The 20000-nt window shown below is 36.3% G+C and overlaps 1 protein-coding gene across 2 annotated transcripts in view; it reads left to right on the top strand.

Annotated features, from left to right (window-relative positions):
• The window catches only part of LOC135225706 (procollagen-lysine,2-oxoglutarate 5-dioxygenase 1-like), a 151948-nt gene that overhangs the window by 18444 nt on the left and 113504 nt on the right, over positions 1-20000 (top strand). For both annotated transcript variants that reach the window (XM_064265071.1, XM_064265070.1), the window contains 3 exons: positions 4823-4923; positions 6685-6791; positions 17734-18005. In XM_064265071.1, the coding sequence (XP_064121141.1) occupies positions 17756-18005 (250 nt within the window). In that variant the 5' untranslated portion in view covers positions 4823-4923; positions 6685-6791; positions 17734-17755. The remainder of the gene's footprint in view (positions 1-4822; positions 4924-6684; positions 6792-17733; positions 18006-20000) is intronic.

Below are 20000 nucleotides of genomic sequence, written 5' to 3' on the forward strand. Positions count from 1 at the left end.
TGTTATTTCTATCTATCGTTCTTTGGACATATCTGGTTCTTAGGGCCTGATCTTGTGTCGTAGTTAGTGTTCTTTCTGTTTCCTCGCTGGCCAGTTCTTTAGACAGTCTCATGTATTGTCCGTACATTGGTATGTTGTGCCATTCCTCTGTTCTGTTGGTCATTCTCCTGTCTGTATATTTCTGGGTCTTCGTTACTTTTATCAGTCCTCCTTCCCATGCACTCCTTAGCCACTCGATTATTATTATTATTATTTGAAGTTAACTAAAATGCAACAAGTGTAGAAGACCACCCTAACAAAGCAGGCTTTCACAGAAATAGAAAAAGTTGTATACAAATAGGAGCTATTAGCAGTAACGCCTACCTGATGAGTATATTTGTGAAATCTTAAGAACAAATTCCTCTGAAAGTAATAAGAGAAAAGGGTCTAATTTAAAGGCAGGAATCTCCAGTACTGATGAAAGTAGTCACTAGATGTATAATATTTTAGTTAATTTTTGTTAGTAGTTGTAAAATAGGATATCCACTTTTCTTTGGGTGATGTATCCTCCATCCCCCGTCTCTGGTCATATCAATTAAATCACTAAATGGAATCATAATAAAATAAGGTATTTCTTTAATAAAATCTCTCTCTCTCTCTCTCTCTCTCTCTCTCTCTCTCTCTCTCTCTCTCTCTCCAATTACGTTCTTCGTATCTCGATCATCCCTTAGAGTCTCGACCCTTCAACCCCCCTCCCCAGGCACTTCAACCTCCCCCCCCCCCCCCTCCTCCCCCCCTCCTCCTCATCCACGTTCCACAGGAAACCTTAATTAAATCTGTGCTCTCACACCTGCCGCTTGTTTTCATATGGAAAAAAGAAAGTTTCAAAAGGAAAAGCTGCTATGATCAATGTCACAAAAATATAAGATGAACTTTTTTGTTGAGGATGAGCAAGTTTTTTTATCAATAAACATTTTCCCAAGTTTAAATATATATATATATATATATATATATATATATATATATAATATATATATATATATATACTATATATATATGTGTGTGTGTGTGTGTGTGTGTGTGTGTGTGTGTAAAAAGGGAAACAGATTTGGAGGAGTAGAATCCAAATTTTTTCTTCTTTGCTAAATCTGCAGCCAAAAACTAGGAGATATTGTGTAGATGCCGTTAATTCATTTCTTCATTCCAGTCTTTAAGTTGTGTTTTTCGTCTGTTCGAAATATTGCTTGTATATTTGTGTTGTTTATCCCTTTCTCTCACCTTCATGTAGGGTGAAATAAGAGGAAATTCTTGTGATCAGTGAGCACTCCTCATCTCATCTCTCAAGCATTTTTTTTTCCTCGCAGTATGTCGATTTCGTGCTCTCTTTCTTGTAATTACTGTTTAGGATGGTGCTCCATCGTGCTTAGTGGGAGCTCCTCTTTCTTTCAAGCAGATTTGAACCGCTTGTCAGGCCACATATTACCACCTTGCAGGGTATTCTCTTCCTACTTTTGTTATACGCGAAGCACATACTTTTGGCATTGAAGAGGCAGTTACTGCTTTCCTTACACCTCTGTTACCAGAAGTTAAGTCACAGGAATGATCCCAATCAGACGCCTTAAATACCGGTGTCAATCGCACCAAGGACTCTGTGCTCACACCACCAAACCTCCTTTTTACCATAAATATCTACTTCTTAAGGGTAATCCGTATTTTTTTCTGGTACTCGCCGAAGCATTCGATAAGTGAGAGAGAAGCGGCGGTAAAAGAGTAATAGTTTTTTTTCGCTTTTTTTCTCCAAGGTGAGCATTTTAAATAAGAAAATTTTCCAAGGACGATTTGAGTAAACACATTGGACATATTCTCAACTGTGTATGTTTTCATTAGCATATATATATATATATATATATATATATATATATATATATATATATATATGTAGGTATATATATATATATATATATATATTTTTTTTTTTTTTTTTTTTTTTTTTTTTTTTTTTTTTTTTTTTTTTAAAAAAATGTCAGTTTCCACAATTCTTATTACCTTTCCAATCAGTTAAGCGGCTAGACTGAGGTGAATTGGACTTACCTGAATTTTTTCTGTGGAAAGTTGAACAATTGTAGCTGGTTAGCATTTTGGACCCCGGGTGGCAGCAGATATTAAGACGAAAAAGAATATTTAAGAATGGAGAATTCAATTTCCTCCCTTTTCCAATATTGGACTTGCCCTCCGATTGATGTATGAACCGTTGATGTATGAGGAAGGCGATTAAGGTCCTTTTCATTCATATAGGAAATCAATAATTTCTCTCTCTCTCTCTCTCTCTCTCTCTCTCTCTCTCTCTCTCTCTCTCTCTCTCTGCATCTCCCACGGATCTTCCGTTTTTAGTAACAATTTGATCTTCACTCAGAGGTTCTGTTCTGCAAAATACGGAAAATGATAAATTGCGTCGTGGAGTGTTGGGTTTTGAAAGTTAAAAGCCTGTCCACACTAGGATACACTGTTTGAAAACAGTTTCCAAACTGTTCGCAAACAATGTTTCCTGTCCAGTTGTCGTCAGGATGCTTGTGGTGCAGTAGCCCCTGATTCTACTTGGCTATTTTAATGCCCTCGAGGAGGGATAAGAGAGAAAAAGAGATCGTGAGGAAGTTCTTAGAAAAAGGAGCGTGTCATTCTGACTTGGTTCTGTCGGAATTGAAAATAGGTACATATACACGTATACACACACACAGATATATTATATATATATATATATATATATATATATATATATATATATATATATATTATAATATATGTATATATATATATATATATATATATATAATAATCCTATACTTACATTGTACATGTGTTTATATACATATAATGCATGTATACATATATATAAAACATATGTACATACATTACACACACACGTATATATATATATATATATATATATATATATATATATATATATATATATACAGAAACAAAACAAAATGTCTCCATTCTGGATGGGAAACAGATATACGGTAAAAAGTGTTTGCAAACAGTTTGCAAACGTTGTTTCCAAACAATGTTTCCTTGTGTGGACAGACCTCAAGGATCCGTATATGTTCGGAATCTTCCTGAGTCTTTCCCGCCATGAGAGCCAAAGGGTTCAGAGTGCGCCGAGTTTTGCTCAAGCAACATTCTAGCGACTTTCTTTTGTAGGGACATTTTCACTGAGACGCGAACGCAGTGGGCAGATGGAATTTACCTCATGTGTCATAAAAAGCTTGCTGGTAATTCAATCCACAACAAAAAAGTCGGGTTAGTAGACGAACGACTGTGAATTCTGCCGCCAAGAACATGAAGAAAATATATATAGCTATATAGAATGTTTTCACGCTTTGACCGACAACTCTGTATCTTGTTTGACTGGTTTGAATTAAATATGCCTTTTGCCAGCATGGGCCCTTCCCCAAAGGCAGCCTGTAAGTATGGAAAGGTGTTAAAAAGAATGAAAGGTCTAATATGGACATGCGGACTCGTACCACCAATCGAGACAATTATTGTCTTGGTGGTTGCTTAACATTAAACCGACATGAAGCTCTCACAGGCTCTTGCTTTAAGAAAGTGTGATATTTGTGTTAGGGGGATAAGAAGCCTTGTGTGGACCTTGACACAACATCAACTGAGGTGAGCTTTATCTTGCTTTGTCAAAGAATTGGTCTTGGTGTTTGCGAAGATGCCATAGGTTTTCATGCTATTTAAAAAAAATAAATGTGTTACAAGTGATTTTTTCATTCTGTTATGGCAGTTCTGTTATATATATATCATTCTCGGGGATTTTCTGAGTTTAGATAATTCAGCGCTAAGGTCTCGAAATCTGTCCTCAAATTCTGTACTTGGTAAAGGGCATAATTACAGTTTGTTATGTTTTCCATTTTTTCTATAAATTTAAGTGTATTGGTACATATTAGTGTGCATGCACACAGACTAAGTAATACAGTATACATGAATTACTTTACAGATATTTACATATGCATAAATAAACGCATTGGTGATCCCCGCGTGTTTGAAAGAACGAGCTAGGATCCTAGAACAAGAGGTCAGAGGTGAGACACAGGTATAGTGGTGACGAAGAAAGGAAACTATTTGCGTAATTTTACGCAGGTAGAATTTCTCATCCTTTGCGTATATTCTCTCTCTCTCTCTCTCTCTCTCTCTCTCTCTCTCTCTGTCTGAATCATTAAATTATCTCACATCCTTTTTTTCGTGTGCCTTGAATGCTCTCTCTCTCTCTCTCTCTCTCTCTCTCTCTCTCTCTCTCTCTCTCTCTCTCTCTCTCTCTCCTCGAATCGTTAAATCTCTTGCGCCTTCTCTTTTTGCGCTTATAGTTCTCTTGTTTGATGTGTACTGTCTCCCTTTTCCTCTCTCTCTTTCTCTCTCCATTCGAGCCTGTGAATGACATATTTGATTTTAGGGCCAGATATTAGCTGCGAAGTATTTTGGGAAAAATTCTCGCAGCGCGTTAGGCCTAAGCGGAAGAATGCCACTCGGAGGGAGTCCTTTCGATTCGGTAGTCTCATATTAGTCGTATAATGAGAGATTTACTTTTCTCTACTTCACAGAGATTTGAATGAACAATTCGACGACTTTTGAAGTTAGGGTATTCTTAATATAACAATAATAGATTGTGTTTCAGCTCAAGTCCTTATACATGGAATGTACAAGGTAAAGACAATACATCACAAGACAGCATTTACTTTTATTGATGTAGGTAGGTGTGTGTTGGTTTATTTGTCCTTTCACTTTTGATTGGTTGATTTATTTGGTTATATTGAATATGGTGCTTTGTGTTTGTTCTCAGGCATTCACGTCATAACACTCATCGACGAGGAGAACGAGTCTAAGGATTTGGACAACTACCTCCTCCATTCAGTCTGTCGACTCAACTACCAGAATGTAAAGGTATGTCGAAATCTCACTGGCCTCACGTCGAGATTGTGAACTTTTATATAAGTTACTTGTTGATGGGGTTGTGTTCATTAGTTATGGTCAAGTTAGGATTAAAATATAATAGTTTATGCTATTTAGTATTCTGAAAGCCTAAGATTGTACTATAGTAGATTCACATCAACCGTGCATTTGATTGATGTCTAGGCCAGTCCCTTACGACGCTCTTGATTGGCTGTTGATAAGCCAATCACAGGGCTGGAAACTCTCAGTCTCTCTCGAGAGTTCACATAGGCATGATGTATGTTCGACCTCTCCTGAGAGATACTTTTGAAAGACGTATCCCTCATGAGAGGTGGAACATAGATCCTACCCATGTGAACTCTCGAGAGAGAGACTGAGAGTTTCCAGCCCTGTCATTGGGACTAAGTTAAGTATATCTTAGTTTTACCAGAACCCACTGAGCTGATTAACAACTCTCCTAGGGCTGGCCCGAAGGATTAGATATTTTTTACGTGGCTAGGAACCACTATTGGTTACCTAGCAACGGGACCTACAGCTTATTGTGGGATCCGAACCACACTATATCGAGAAATGAAACTTCTATCACCAGAAATAAATTTCTCTGATTCCGCGTTGACCGAGACGGGAATCGAACCTGGGACCAACGTGTCATTGGGACTGGCCCATACACCAAATACACAGTTGATGTGAATCTTCTATAGGTCTAAAACTGTTAGCAGTTTTCTCAACATCTTGTTATTCCTTGCCACTAACAAAAGCAACAAAAATCCTAGTATTATCACAAGGGTTGATGCGCCTGATTTCGTAATAGGGCATTTTCCATCCTTGAGGGCAGTCTGGGTGCATTTAATGGAAGAATACTCTCTTCATATTCTCTCTCTTCCAACTTGCTACCCGCCCTCTTATAAGAGTTATTTCAAAGCACAACTGCTTTGAGGTTTTCCCATTTTTCAGACCTACCTCCTCCCAATTTCCTTTCCAGCGCTGAATGACCTCATAGGTCCCAGTGCTTGGCCTTTGATCTAAACTCTATATTCAGTTCCATTCAATAGAAAAACAGACTTTATACCGTTCATTTTGTAAGATACAATGATAATTTTGGAAGATATAATGTGGCCTGCTTGCCATAGGCGTAACCAGATTAAAACTTCAAGGGATGGTTTCCCAGTTGCCATCAAAGAGCAGTAAGTCTTGTAGAGTAAGTTATATGATGTCTTTTGCTGAATAATTCATGTTTTTGTCAATTTGATGAGGGTACTGAGGGACTCTCGTTATTTGACTTCAAGGGGACAAATGCCTTCAATTTCCAACCAATATTTGATACTTCTTGTAGTAAGCATTGGCGATATGACCAAAAAACTTGCCAGAAAATGCCTCGGCTACAGCTTCCTTCTTCAATTCATTGGCCTCTCGCATGTAAACGATGTGTAAATTAAATATATTCCTGTTATTCTAGCGTTTCCTTCAATTTCCTTTCATTTCTAACACAGTGGGTCAGGCATTTAAGGGATTGTGAATAGGCATTTGCCAGAGATTTATTGGCGTGAGTTCCATCACAAACGTAAATACCTTCAGTAGAAAATGATGCAGTGTTATGTGATGAAAATGTTTAGTTATATATTTTTTTTTGTTTTGTACTTCATGCATGGTATTTTTAATGTCTGTCAAGGATCAGTAAGTAGTGAGGTCTCTTGCACTACAGTCGATATTCAGAAGCCTATATGAATTTCCTTTCAAATTCTTTCACTTGAGGTGCTGAGGAAATGGTGTTCGTCTGGAAGTTGTGAAGACGACTTACCGCGACTCCAGGCTCTTCTGTCGGACTTGCCACCGAATGACTGGGCGGTTGTTGTCAACCCGTAAGTATATTATTATTATTATTATTATTATTATTATTATTATTATTATTATTATTATTATTATTATTATTATTATTATTATTATTATTATTATTATTATTATTATTATTATTATTATTATTATTATGTCGGAAGAAACCCCTCTCTCGAACACACTTCATTGAATAGAATGGCCATCTGGATGCCGTTTAGTTAGAGAGATTGATATACTTTTATACAAATTAAATGGCATCCGGACGGCTATTCTATAAAGTGAAGTTTATCATTATTATTATGATTATTATTATTATTATTATTATTATTCGTGGTCTCTGTAGCAAAATAGAATGAAAATGAAGCTGCATTTAGTGAAAATGTTTAACATTTAATTGGAATATTTGGGCTTTGAGTGAGTGACACCACCAATAAAGAATAAATTTATGAACTTGAAAATAAATTCTCAAATACTGTTTAGTGATGACAAAAATAATCCAAGCTAATAACTTTTTTATTCCTGTTTTTTTATGTAAACTAGTAAGATAAATCAGTTAAAAATAAAAACATTATCGGAATCCAAAAATGGATCAGCTTCAAAATCCAACTATTCTTAGCCCCCACCCACTCCACCTTAAAATGACGCTGGAATCCGTCGGTGTCTTTGAAATAGATTCTTATGAAAAGACAGCCAGAGGTGAAACCAGTAAATGTGGTTTTGGGATTTTTGGGTTTAGAATTGTATTCTCTTTTGGACATTAGAATATACACATAAGATGTTAATGTACACATTTATTAAAGTATTAGTTATGTTCATCTTGTATATTCTGTATAATGTATTCATAGCTTGTAGAGAAAGTATGTATGTGTATATATATGTATATATATATATATATGATATATATATATATATATTATTAATATTATATATGTGATATATATATATATATATATATATATATATATATATATATATATTAAGAAAATGTCTGTGTTTGTTTGTTTGTATGAACGCTATACAAATACACTCTTCATGACCGATTTTGATTAGATTTTAAATGTAAGCCAATATCAAACCGGGAAAGGTCATGGTGAAATCAGAGTTAACATCGGACGATTGGTTGGGTAAAGGAGGGGACTTGCTCTGCTTGTGGGAAGAGATGGCGTAAAAATTACAGAAAACTACAGATATTAGAGTCTAAGCCTTAGTTTTCGAGGTCGCTGGAATGCATAGAGACACTCCCTATGCCCTTCAAGTAAGTTCAGCCCCGATAGGAAAGAGGGGTGAGAAGGGGTGAAATATAAAATGTCAAAAATGCTGGGCAATGTAACTGAAGCAACAATCCTAACAGGAATGACAAATGATAAACTTTCTCTCTCTCTCTCTCTCTCTCTCTCTCTCTCTCCTATTCTTGTTAAGCTAGTTGCTTCAGTCACAGTACCCGAAATTTTTGTCATCTTACATTTCATCACTTCTTACTCCCCATTCCTATCGGGGCTGAACTTGGAAAGGGCATTGGGAGTGTCTCTAATCATCCCAGTGACCTCGAAAACTATGGATTTGACTCTAATATCTGTAGCTTTCTGTAATTTTTATGCCATCCCTTCCCACAGGTGCCCCTCTCCCCTTTATCCAACCAATGGTCTGATGTTAATTCTGTTTTCACCATGACCTTCCCCAGTTTGATATTCATCCCACTGACTTCGAAATCTATGGATAAGACTCTAAAATCTGTCGTTTTCTGTCATTTTTACCTCACCCCCTTCCCACCCCTTCTCACCCCCCTCCGTATAGGGGCAGAACTTGGATTTCAGGGCATCAGGAGTGACGCTATTCTTCTCAGCGACCTCGAAAACCATGGAATAGAGTCTGTAATTCATGTTATTTTCGGTAATTTTTACATTTCACCCCTTTCCCCACCCCTCCCTTACCCAACCAATGGTCCAATTTTAATTCTCTTTTCACCATGGCCTTTCCCGGCTTTATATTGACGTTAGAAATTCCTCAAAATCGGTAAAGAAATCTGGATTTGTAAAGCTTTCTTACAAACAAACATACAAACAGATGTTTTTATTATATATATATATATATATGATATATATATATATATATATATATATATATATATATATATATGTATATATATATATATATATATATATATATATATATACATATATATAGTATATATATATATCTATATATATAATATATATACTATATATTAAATATATATATATATGTATATATATATATATATATATATATATATATATATATATATATATATATATATATCATATATATATATATGTTACCGAGGTTCCAACCTCGGTACATTTTATGTTGGTAGCAGTGACCGTGCAGCTAGGCTCTCTCTCTCTCTCTCTCTCTCTCTCTCTCTCTCTCTCTCTCTCTTCTTCTCTCTCTCTCTCTCTCTCTCTCGCTCTCTCTCTCTCTCTCTCTCTCTCTCTCTCTCTCTCTATCTCTCTCTCTCTCTCTCTCTCTCTCTCTCTCTGCATCTCTATTACCTAATGCCTTAAATCAGACTCGTGAACTACAAAAATACATTTATTTAAGAGCAAAGCATTAACTAAGTAAGTCAGGTTCTTAGCAAAATGATTAAATGAAAGGTTGAATTCAAAATCCAAATAACTCAGATTGCCCTGGGGATCGAACTAAACCCGTCCATCCCTCTTCTACAATAACCAACACTAGTTTAGTCCTAAAACTAGAAAAGTCATAGTACAGTCTAGTAACACTATGGAACATCAGTTAAGTTCCCATTTCTAAATATCAGATCAGTTCCCCTTTGTTCCAGATCCGCCTATAAGAAGACAGGAGAGCACATCGATAATTAAAAGATTAAAAAGCAAAAAATAAAAAGGTCAAATGAAATAGAACATCTTTGAAACAAATATTCAAAATATAGTCAAGCCACACTTTTGGCTAAAAAATAAGTATGCTATCCCATTCAACACAGATTACATACACTTAACCAAAAACACTATCGAAGGAGCCATCTTGGCCCTTTGCCGACTTTGTATCGTTCTCCCATTATGTAGGGAAATAGCTCGCACGAACACAAGCACGAATTAACACACAAGACACTGCCAATAAGTGTCGTCACTAATTTCGTCACAAGTTCATGACGTCATTATACAGATCATTGTTCACTCCCAAGAATCAGCCTCAAACCGGATTCAGAAAGCATATTTGCATCTGCCCCGCATGGAGACACAGGACGTGGTCTGTTCTGCTTAGGCAGCGACTTTCGACATCGCACCACCCAAGGAAGTTATGTCAGCATTTCCGAACCTGACCTATCTTGTCACTTCAGGACCATTGTTTCCATGGAGAGTTAAATTGATGATCTCTACATTCTAAGAATGTCATTGCCCATCGCGTCCTCTTAATGAAAAAAAAAAATAATTCATGGATACAATTTTCAAGGGTACATAATACTGCTTGGCCACCAAAAGTAGTTAGCACCTGCCTAGCCATAGCTCATACAAAACAGCTTATATATGTAATAATATATATATATTATATATATAATATATATATTAATATAATCTATATATATATATAAATAATATATATATATATATAATACACATTGGCCGGCTCAAAAAACACCATAATAACTACACGTCTTTGGCAGTACAATGTCTATTATATAAAATAAATTTGAATAGCCTGTATCCAGGCTATAATAACAGTTGACTGTAGAGACATTTTCTCATCACGAATTTTCGACGCTCCCGTGTGTGTGTATGTATGGTCTGCAGCTGCACAGACTCGTGAAACACACTGTAGAAAGGCAAAACGTCTCCCAGTGGAAGACAACTGACAACGTCCACAGTCCAAAAGCGTCGTAAAACCTCGTAGATTTGTAGATTCTCTCGCATGTCGGCAACACACATCTCTGTAGTAGCTAAGGGACGTCTTACTGGCGTGGGGGAACGATGTTTATGGTGTTTCAGTATGTCAGTCATGTCACTGGTTAATTAAAGAAGAATTAACCCAAGAAATACATCTTTCAAACAATGACCTCTAATTCTAGGAAATACTAACTGAACGTTTTCCAGGTAACACCACTAATATAACCACTGAACTAATTACTAAAACTTGAGAAGTAACTTCATAAGATCGCTAAATCATAAATAACTATTTATGATATATATATATATATATATATATATATATATATATATATATATATATATATAAAAGAACTATAACCCCATAAAGAAAATATAAAATTCTCCAATAATATAAAAAAAAAGACTCGCCAACCCCATACATAAATTAGCACAAACCACCCCAAACTAGCAAAATGAGAAATCACAAAAACTCAACGTACTACTGTCCTTACATTTTAAACTCACCATTACTCACATGTATAAAAAGAAAAAGAGCCCGAGAAAAAAAAAAAAAAAAAAAACCAGCCCCAAATTATCACTAAAAATATTCTCTCAAGCTCTGATATTTCATGAACTCACAAAATCAGTAAGAACTCTCCCCATTACAAAACGTACACAGAGAAAAAAAGGCTTATATATGAACCAACGCTTTCCCTCATAAATGCAGTATGTATTGTTACGGAATTTGCTACCACAACATATCTCATCGACCAGAAACGACCGGAAGCAAACCCTTACATACATCTCTGTGGAATGCATAATCAACATCTCCGAAAATAGTGCAAATCTCCGAGTAATCAACTCCAAAGGAAAAAATCAGCAACCGGACTCATCACAGCATTATCAGCAAAAATCCACCTGTGAACACCTCATGTGCTTTAAACCGCACCAAAGATTTGTCTCGTCAGACTTGCAACTTCAGAAACCATTATTCTCCAAATATTCTATACTAACACTATATAACCACATTTCACAAACTTATCTCCAGGATATCACCAAAGGTACCCCAAAAAATTGTCCTTAAAACATAACTCACCCATGATACTACCCCAAGTATATAAAACCAAATTACCACCTATTCGGGATATAAACCACAGTAAACCACAATTCAACAATTATATACTGCCAAAATAACCACTGGTGAATATAAAAATACAACGCCTCCATAAAACCACAATGCAGTAGTGTCACCTGCCCCCCAATAGCCACAACACCAAAAGGAACCACAATACCCCTCTCTTGGCTCGTAAAACCACAGATCACCACCAAAAATCATAACCACAAAAACTCCACCACCAAAAATTAAAGCCACAAAAGAAAAACTCAGCCCCCCCAAAAAATCTTCAGTAATAATATAAAAAAACCACCCACATATCACCATATTAATAATAATACCACTCAGGCAATAAAAATATTCCTCTCTCCATTTCGCTAGCATCCACATGTGGAATAAAAACCAAGTACCCAAAAAATATCATTACACCTCCAAGCAGGGTCATCAAAAAAGGAAACTCTGTCCCCAAAAAATGCACTCAAAGTATCTAGCTGATATACTTAAAAATATTGCCACATATCTTCTCTCACAAAGGTTTCCATTTGCACCAAAATAACTGCAAAAATAACTGAATCCAAAACTGCGAACTAAAACGTAGCTGTTACCACCATAGGCCTAAACTCTGGACCATCTCCAACAAAACAAAATACCTTATGGCCAAAATATTATACCTCTAATGCTCCTCATAATCGGACTCTAAAAACTATGCCAGTAAAATAACCCCCAGAAGCATCTCTAAGGAGCTCAATGTTACCGTCAAAAACTGTAAACTCTTTGTTTAGCATAACTGCTGAGAAGGGCAAAAACTTGGCAAAAAAATTGCCAAGGAATTCTAGAAAAAATCATCAGTGTGCCATAACTCATTACAACAAAACCACAAATCCGAAGTGTCTAAACAAAGGCTTCCCCATATTCACTTCGGCACAGGCCACCAGAAACTTAATCAAGTTTCCTATCTCTGGCAAACTTGCCACAAACACAACCATGAGCAAAACCTATTTCTCATATGATAGATACTTATAAATATTTGCCAAAACACTCGACAACTTATAAAAAAAAGAAAAGAACAAGTGCCATATAATTGTCGTACCTTGTGCTCACGGACTCGGGAAAAAAGAGAAAGAAAGAAAAACTGACACCTCATCGGATATTGGCTCTGCAACACTATTAAAAAAACTGAACACACAACAAGGTATTGTGCAAGAGGCCAACAATTTCCAGAACATAAATATCCAGAAAAAAATGTAGTGCCATTATGTACACATGCAAAAATGCAAAAATTCTTCCCTGAATCACTTTGCATCATCAAACGGCTGAAATTATAAACGCATTCCCGAACAATGATTCCAAGTCACGGGCTGAGATATGAAAAATCTACACAAACTGTTCTGAGAGAAAAATAAATTCAAATTCGCTCATGATAAAAAAAAACTTAAGTCAGCGATGGCTAACGTCCAAAAGGGGAAAAGAAAAGCCAATGGCACTGTTGACTGTTCCCGTGACACCTGTAACATCTGTGACTCACGTAGACTTCAAGCAAATGTCTACTGAACCCATAAAAAAGAACTCTAGGGCTATTACAGAAACCCCCCCCCCTCCAAAAAAAAAACATCCGGGCAAAAGAAGACCGGTAGGTTTCTCACTTCCCTCAAGTTGACTTTTACCATAGTCTTTGAACAGGGCATTAACACACTATCCTCCGACAAAACACCTTTATATTTGTGGTTAGTACCTCCCCTTTCCACAAACATCACCACCGTAGTTCTCATTACATCTACCCCATTGTTAGTATCAGAAATAAGAGCAATATTAGTATCAGTATCACCACACATAGTATCATCACCAAAATTGTTACCACCGTTAACTCCAATATGCCGCATAGCATCCTTGCAATAATTCCCCATATCACCAGTGTGGGCCTTAATATTACCACTCCCCATAACCCCAGTATCATCACCATTAACATCACCAAACACATCCCCTTTTCAATAATTTCCATATCCTCAGTTCTAATCACGTCCTCTACTGTTGCGTAAACTATAGGCCTGGGCTCTGGGCGTCCCCCACGAGACCACAATGGCACGCACTAATCACCTGTACTCTATTTGTTGAGCAGCCTTCCAAGAATTTTGCCAATCCTTTTGCCCTCTAGGGAACATCATGGGTGCGGTCAAAATCTGATCTCGAAGTCATAAAAAATCTCTAAAACAGCTTACGGCATTCTCCAAAGCGCAAGAAAAACTTGCACCATATTCATTTCATATTCATTTTCTCTTTACGCAAAAGAAAGAACAAAAATCGTTCTAAAAAACCCTACGGGCATATCTCATCATCTCTCAGTGGCTAACAGCGGATTTCCTCATTTCAAGGACATGGCATTGAACTTTATTTCCAAGGCCAAACGGAGGAGACAAGAGAGAAGAAAAAATAATAATGGATTCACTCACCCCCTTAACTCCAATACAAAGAAAAAAAAATTCACCCTCCTTTAGACACTACCCCTCGAGAACTGAGCCGCATGTATGAAACCTTATATGCATACGTATGTATTAAAAAAGAAAAATGCGTTGCCTTTAAATACATGCTAAGTTAAAAAAACTCATCACATTCTGCTTCTATGGGAAAAAATATGGTGATTTGAACTGTTTCTTTAACTCCCAAAATGATTCAAACACAAAGTTAGAAAGAGGAAAAAAACACAAGGGCATAAAAAAAAATGTAACACTCAGCCGACAATGAATGAACCCCATACTGCCGATTTGTGCGCATGTAAAAACACGCTAATACACACATGCGTGTGTAATCACGATCCAATACTTGAACGGCGAGCTCTTTAGTAAACACACGCACTCACAGATATCAACTGAGTGGCAGTCACGCGAAGGCGCATCACGGCGGCAAAAATGCTGACCCTAATCAAATTTCTTCTTCTCAGTACCAGAACAACGTCTCTCTAATTCCTATCACCTGTCACCTCGTATTTGAAATCCTAGCTCATTTTCACAACCAGTCTCTCTCAAAACAGCCTTTTTAAGCTGCCCTTAATTTCACAATAGGCGCAAAACGGTTCCTACACCGCTGCCATCACAACTGTTACCAAGGTTCCAACCTTGGTACATTTTATGTTGGTAGCAGTGACCGTATAGCTAGGCTCTCTCTCTCTCTCTCTCTCTCTTCTCTCTCTCTCTCTCTATTACCTAAAGCAATTAAATCAGACTCGTGAGCTACAAAAATACATTTATTTAAGAGCAAAGTATTAACTAAATAAGTCAGGTTCTTAGCAAAATGATTAAATGAAAGGTTGAATTCAAAATCCAAATAACTCAGATAGCCCTGGGGATCGAACTAAACCCGTTCCATCCCTCTTCTACAATAACCAACACTAGTTTAGTCATAAAACTAAAAGTCATAGCACAGTCTAGTAACACCACGGAACATCAGTTAAGTTCCCATTTCTAAATATCAGATCAGTTCCCCTTTGTTCCAGATCCGCCTATAAGAAGACAGGAGAGCACATCGATAATTAAAAGATTAAAAAACAAAAAATAAAAAGGTCAAATGAAATAGAACATCTTTGAAACAAATATTCAAAATATAGTCAAGCCACACTTTTGGCTAAAAAGTGTGGTTTTTGGTTAAGTGTGATTACACACACTTAACCAAAAACACTATCGAAGGAGCCATCTTGGCCCTTTGCTGACTTTGTATCGTTCTCCCATTTTTGCTAACTTACTCTTTCATTATGTAGGGAAATAGCTCGCACGAACACAAGCACGAATTAACACACAAGACACTGCCAATAAGTGTCATCACTAATTTCATCACAAGTTCATGACGTCATTATAAAGATCATTGTTGACGACCAAGAATCAGCCTCAAACCGGATTCAGAAAGCATATTTGCATCTGCCCCGCATGGAGACACAGGACGTGGTCTGTTCTGCTTAGGCAGCGACTTTCGACATCGCACCACCCAAGGAAGTTATGTCAGCATTTCCGAAGCTGTCCTATCTTGTCACTTCAGGACCATTGTTTCTATGGAGAGTTAAATTGATGATCTCTATATTCTAAGAATGTCATTGCCTATCGCATCCTCTTAATTAAAAAAAAAAGATAATTCATGGATACAGTTTTCAAGGGTACATAATATATATATATATATATATAATATATATATATATATATATATATATATATATATATATATATATATATATATATATATTATATATATATATTTATATATATATATATATATATATATATATATATAATTTTGCTATCTGACGAGACACTAAAATTAACAACGGTAAGAGCAAGTAGAAAAATACATACACGTAAAAAAAGAAAAAAAAATTTCAAAAGCGAGACTCCATTCTGTCACTCATAATTACTGGAATGATATCGCAATCAACTATTTTACTGCAGGCTCCAAAAGCAGACTAAAGCAACACCTGGGAAAACTTAAAAAACATAGGCTACATGTATTCTAATGTCCAAAAAAAATTATTAAAAAAAAAATATATATATATATAAATACATATATATATATATATATATATATATATTATATATATAATATATATTATATATTTTTATTTTAATTTTTTTTGGACATTAGAATACATGTAGCCTATGTTTTTAAGTTTTCCCAGGTGTTGCTTTAGTCTGCTTTTGGAGCCTGCAGTAAAATAGTTGATTGCGATATCAGTTCCAGGTAATTATGAGTGACAGAATTGAGTCTCGCTTTTGAAATTTTTTTTTCTTTTTTTACGTGTATGTATTTTTCTACTTGCTCTTATCGTTGTTAATTTTAGTGTCTCGTCAGATAGCAAAATTATACTAGTCATTGTACTAGAATGACATTTTTAGAATTTCATCTGAAGACTACATTATTGGAAAAAATATTAGGTTTTTTTATTCACACTTGCTTCTTGAGCACTTCGCCCATCTGAAGTTTCGTAGAAGCTTCAGTGATTTCTGCTGAATAATTTACCTTCTGCTCCAAATAACTGGCCATAGTGAAATTTCACGAGTCCAAATTATTATTATAGATTGAATTAATAACGACAAATTTTATAAGAAGTCAAAATCTTACCTTATCGCTTTGCATAACTCTTTCTGACAATGTAGTTGGACATAGGCTTTGTATTCAGCTGTACTTGTGTGTTGTGTGTACGTACATTTCATAATGTCAGATTTTATAAGAAATTGAAGTATTACGCTTTTGGTTTGTGTAACTAGTTCTGCCAACGAAATTGGACCGAGGTTATTTATTCAACTGTGCTTGTGTGTTGTGTTTAACTAATGTGTCACCAAAGGTAAATGTCCCGTAGGGGGGTAGTGCTGTCAGTGCACCTCATGCCATGCACTGTAAGCATTGCTTAAGGTTCCAAGCAGCATCCCTTCACCCCCTAGCTGCAACCTCTTTCATTCTTTTTCCTGTACCTCCGTTCATATTCTCTTTCTTCTATCTGACTTTCCACCCTCTCCAACAATTGTTTTACAGTGCAACTGCGAGGTTTTCCTCTTATTACGCCTTTCAGACCATCTTACTGTTCATTTCCTTTTCAGCGCTGAATGACCTCGCGGGTCTCAGCGCTTGGCCTTTGACCTAAATTCTATTATCCATCCATCCATCCATCAAAAGGTAAATGATGGATTTCAATGAAATCAAGTCTATGATTGTTTTTATGTCGAAAAAGAGTTGATTAAAATTTGAGAAGGATCTTGGTCTTTATGGCGATAAAGGAAATTTATTTCCTTTCGTTAGCATTGCAAAACAGGGAAGTTTACTGCACTGACTGCTCGTTCCCAGAAAAAAAAGCAAAAACGTAAATATATTTAGAAATCTTCGGGCTCTAGAATTCGTGCACAAATGGAAAACTAATGTGATTGAAAGTATAGATTTATGTTTTTCAGAGGTTTCATTGATGAAGTTACGTATTAATGAATATGGTTTCAGTGAGTTATCTTCCTTTCATTTCAGCGGGAACGAATTTGTTTACCTAATGGCAAGTCCCGAGTTGGCCACAGAAAAACTCCTGGAGTCTGGTCGGAGTTTCATTGTCGCTGCTCAGCCAAAGAAGGTCGAGGACCCCGAGAGAGACGGGAAGAATAGAGAAGAAGATGGCGCCGAAAACACAGAAAAAGGGAACTCGAAGGAAAATGATGATGAGGACGAGAACAAGATAAAGTTGGAAGACGTTGTTACCGAGTCTGCGGGTGGGGAAGAAGACCCCCTGATGAAGGTGCTACGAGGTAAAAATCACATAATCTCCTTTACCAAGTTTTTGTACCATAGCTAGGTATTAAAAGCATTTCGGGGAACGAAAATTTCACCTTTTCTCTATTGATAGAGTGCCGTCATTGGAGGCAGAATATGGAATTCGATAAAGCAATTTGTTCCTCCATGAATAGAAAGCCTTTGATGATTGGATATTGTCCGATGTTCACAATAGTATTTTCACTTCTCCAAGTACTGTATACAGTAAAGACAAAATTCTGTGTGCATACATGAACTGAGAGAAACCTTATTATAGAACTGATTGAGGTGCAATGTGGGGGAGGAGGATGTTGAGGGTGTATGTTATAGAGGGTAAGTTGCTGAGAGCTGTAAAGTGTTTATGAAGGAAATGAATAATGTGAGAGTTTGTAGACTGGAGAATGACTGGTTTGGCATCAAAATGAGGATGAGACCAGGGTGTGTTATGTCCCTAAGGCCGTTTAGTATTTTTGTGGATGGCGTGAGGTGTAGGTGCCAAGTTGTGGGATAAGAAGAGTCATGAATAGAGTGTGGTATGGTTCACGTCTGCATATGATACTGTACTGAAAAGGGATAGTGAAGAGATATTGCAGATGTTAATGAAGAGTTTGAATGTGTTTGCAAAAGGAGAAAGTAGAGAGTAAATATGGGCAAGTCCAGTGGTTATAAGAGAAAACTGGAATTAGGAAAATGGAACGGTGAATATAGATTGTAAAAGAGTGAAGGCACTAGTTTATATTGGTATTTGGGATCAAATATTTTTGATAATGGTGGGATGAGAGAAGAGATGGATAACAGAGTAGGCAAAGCAGGAAAGATAGCAGGATGTTCGCCGAAGATTGTGCCAAAGATTGGGGTGTCAAAGAGGGGCAAGCCTGGTGTGTTGAAGGCATAGTTGAACCAACTTCCCTTTATGAAAGTGAAGTGGGGACATTAAATGCTAATGAAAGAAAGAAGGTAGAAGCTGTACAGGTGAATTGGTTGCATAGTTTTTGTGGTATAAAAAGAAATGAAAAGGAGAGAAATATGACATTAAGTAAAAGAGTGGTAAAGGGTTAGTTTAGATCAAACTATGAATAAGAGATTGTTTTGAGATTGTTTGGTCATGTGGAAGGAATGAAGGAGGATAGATAGTCTGGCAGAGAGAGGATACAGTTCAGAAGTGCTGGGAGGGAGGAGAGGAGGAAGAACTAGCCACGGCTGGATAGGTGACATATAAGAGATATGGGAAAGAAGGGCCCTAAATATCCCGTAAGTGCAGATGTAAGTGTAGGATAGATGTGAGTAGCGCAGTGTGTAGGAGGTTCAGTGTTAAGCCCCGTGTGTAGGTGTATGACGAAATCAGTGTTGTGGAGGTTTTGTGTATAATTCATCAGCTTAAATTGTGATTTGGAAGTGATCATTGCCCCTTTATTCGTCGGAGCCATCCCAACATCAACATAGAAGAAACAGCTTAATCTTGAAAAGTATGTATACATATACAATCACTCAAAGTCTGTGATAAAGGATACTAGAAATACCCAAAGATGGGTGACCTACCTAAAAGGATGTCATATCCGTGAAGATGCTTATAAGGTAAATACAGTATACTCCTCTTATGGTATTTCAAGGTTGACTAGACACATGCTCTCTCTCTCTCTCTCTCTCTCTCTCTCTCTCTCTCTCTCTCTCTCTTTATATATATATATATATATATTATATATATATATATATATTATATATATATATATATATATATATTATTAATCAATAATCCACTAATATCGAATTCATTTTAGGAACAACTCGCACTTGAGGGTAGCTGTATGGTAAGCACACTAGTCCAAACTTGGATTCGAAACTGTATTTAATTAACGTTAGGTTGGTACAACAAATCCCCATACCTCCCATTATTCGTGGGTTATGGATTATAATATATATATATATATATATATATATATATATATATATATATATATATATATATATATATATATATATATATATATATA

The sequence above is a fragment of the Macrobrachium nipponense genome, chromosome 13 (assembly GCF_015104395.2).
Source record: "Macrobrachium nipponense isolate FS-2020 chromosome 13, ASM1510439v2, whole genome shotgun sequence".
Lineage (NCBI taxonomy): Eukaryota > Metazoa > Arthropoda > Malacostraca > Decapoda > Palaemonidae > Macrobrachium > Macrobrachium nipponense.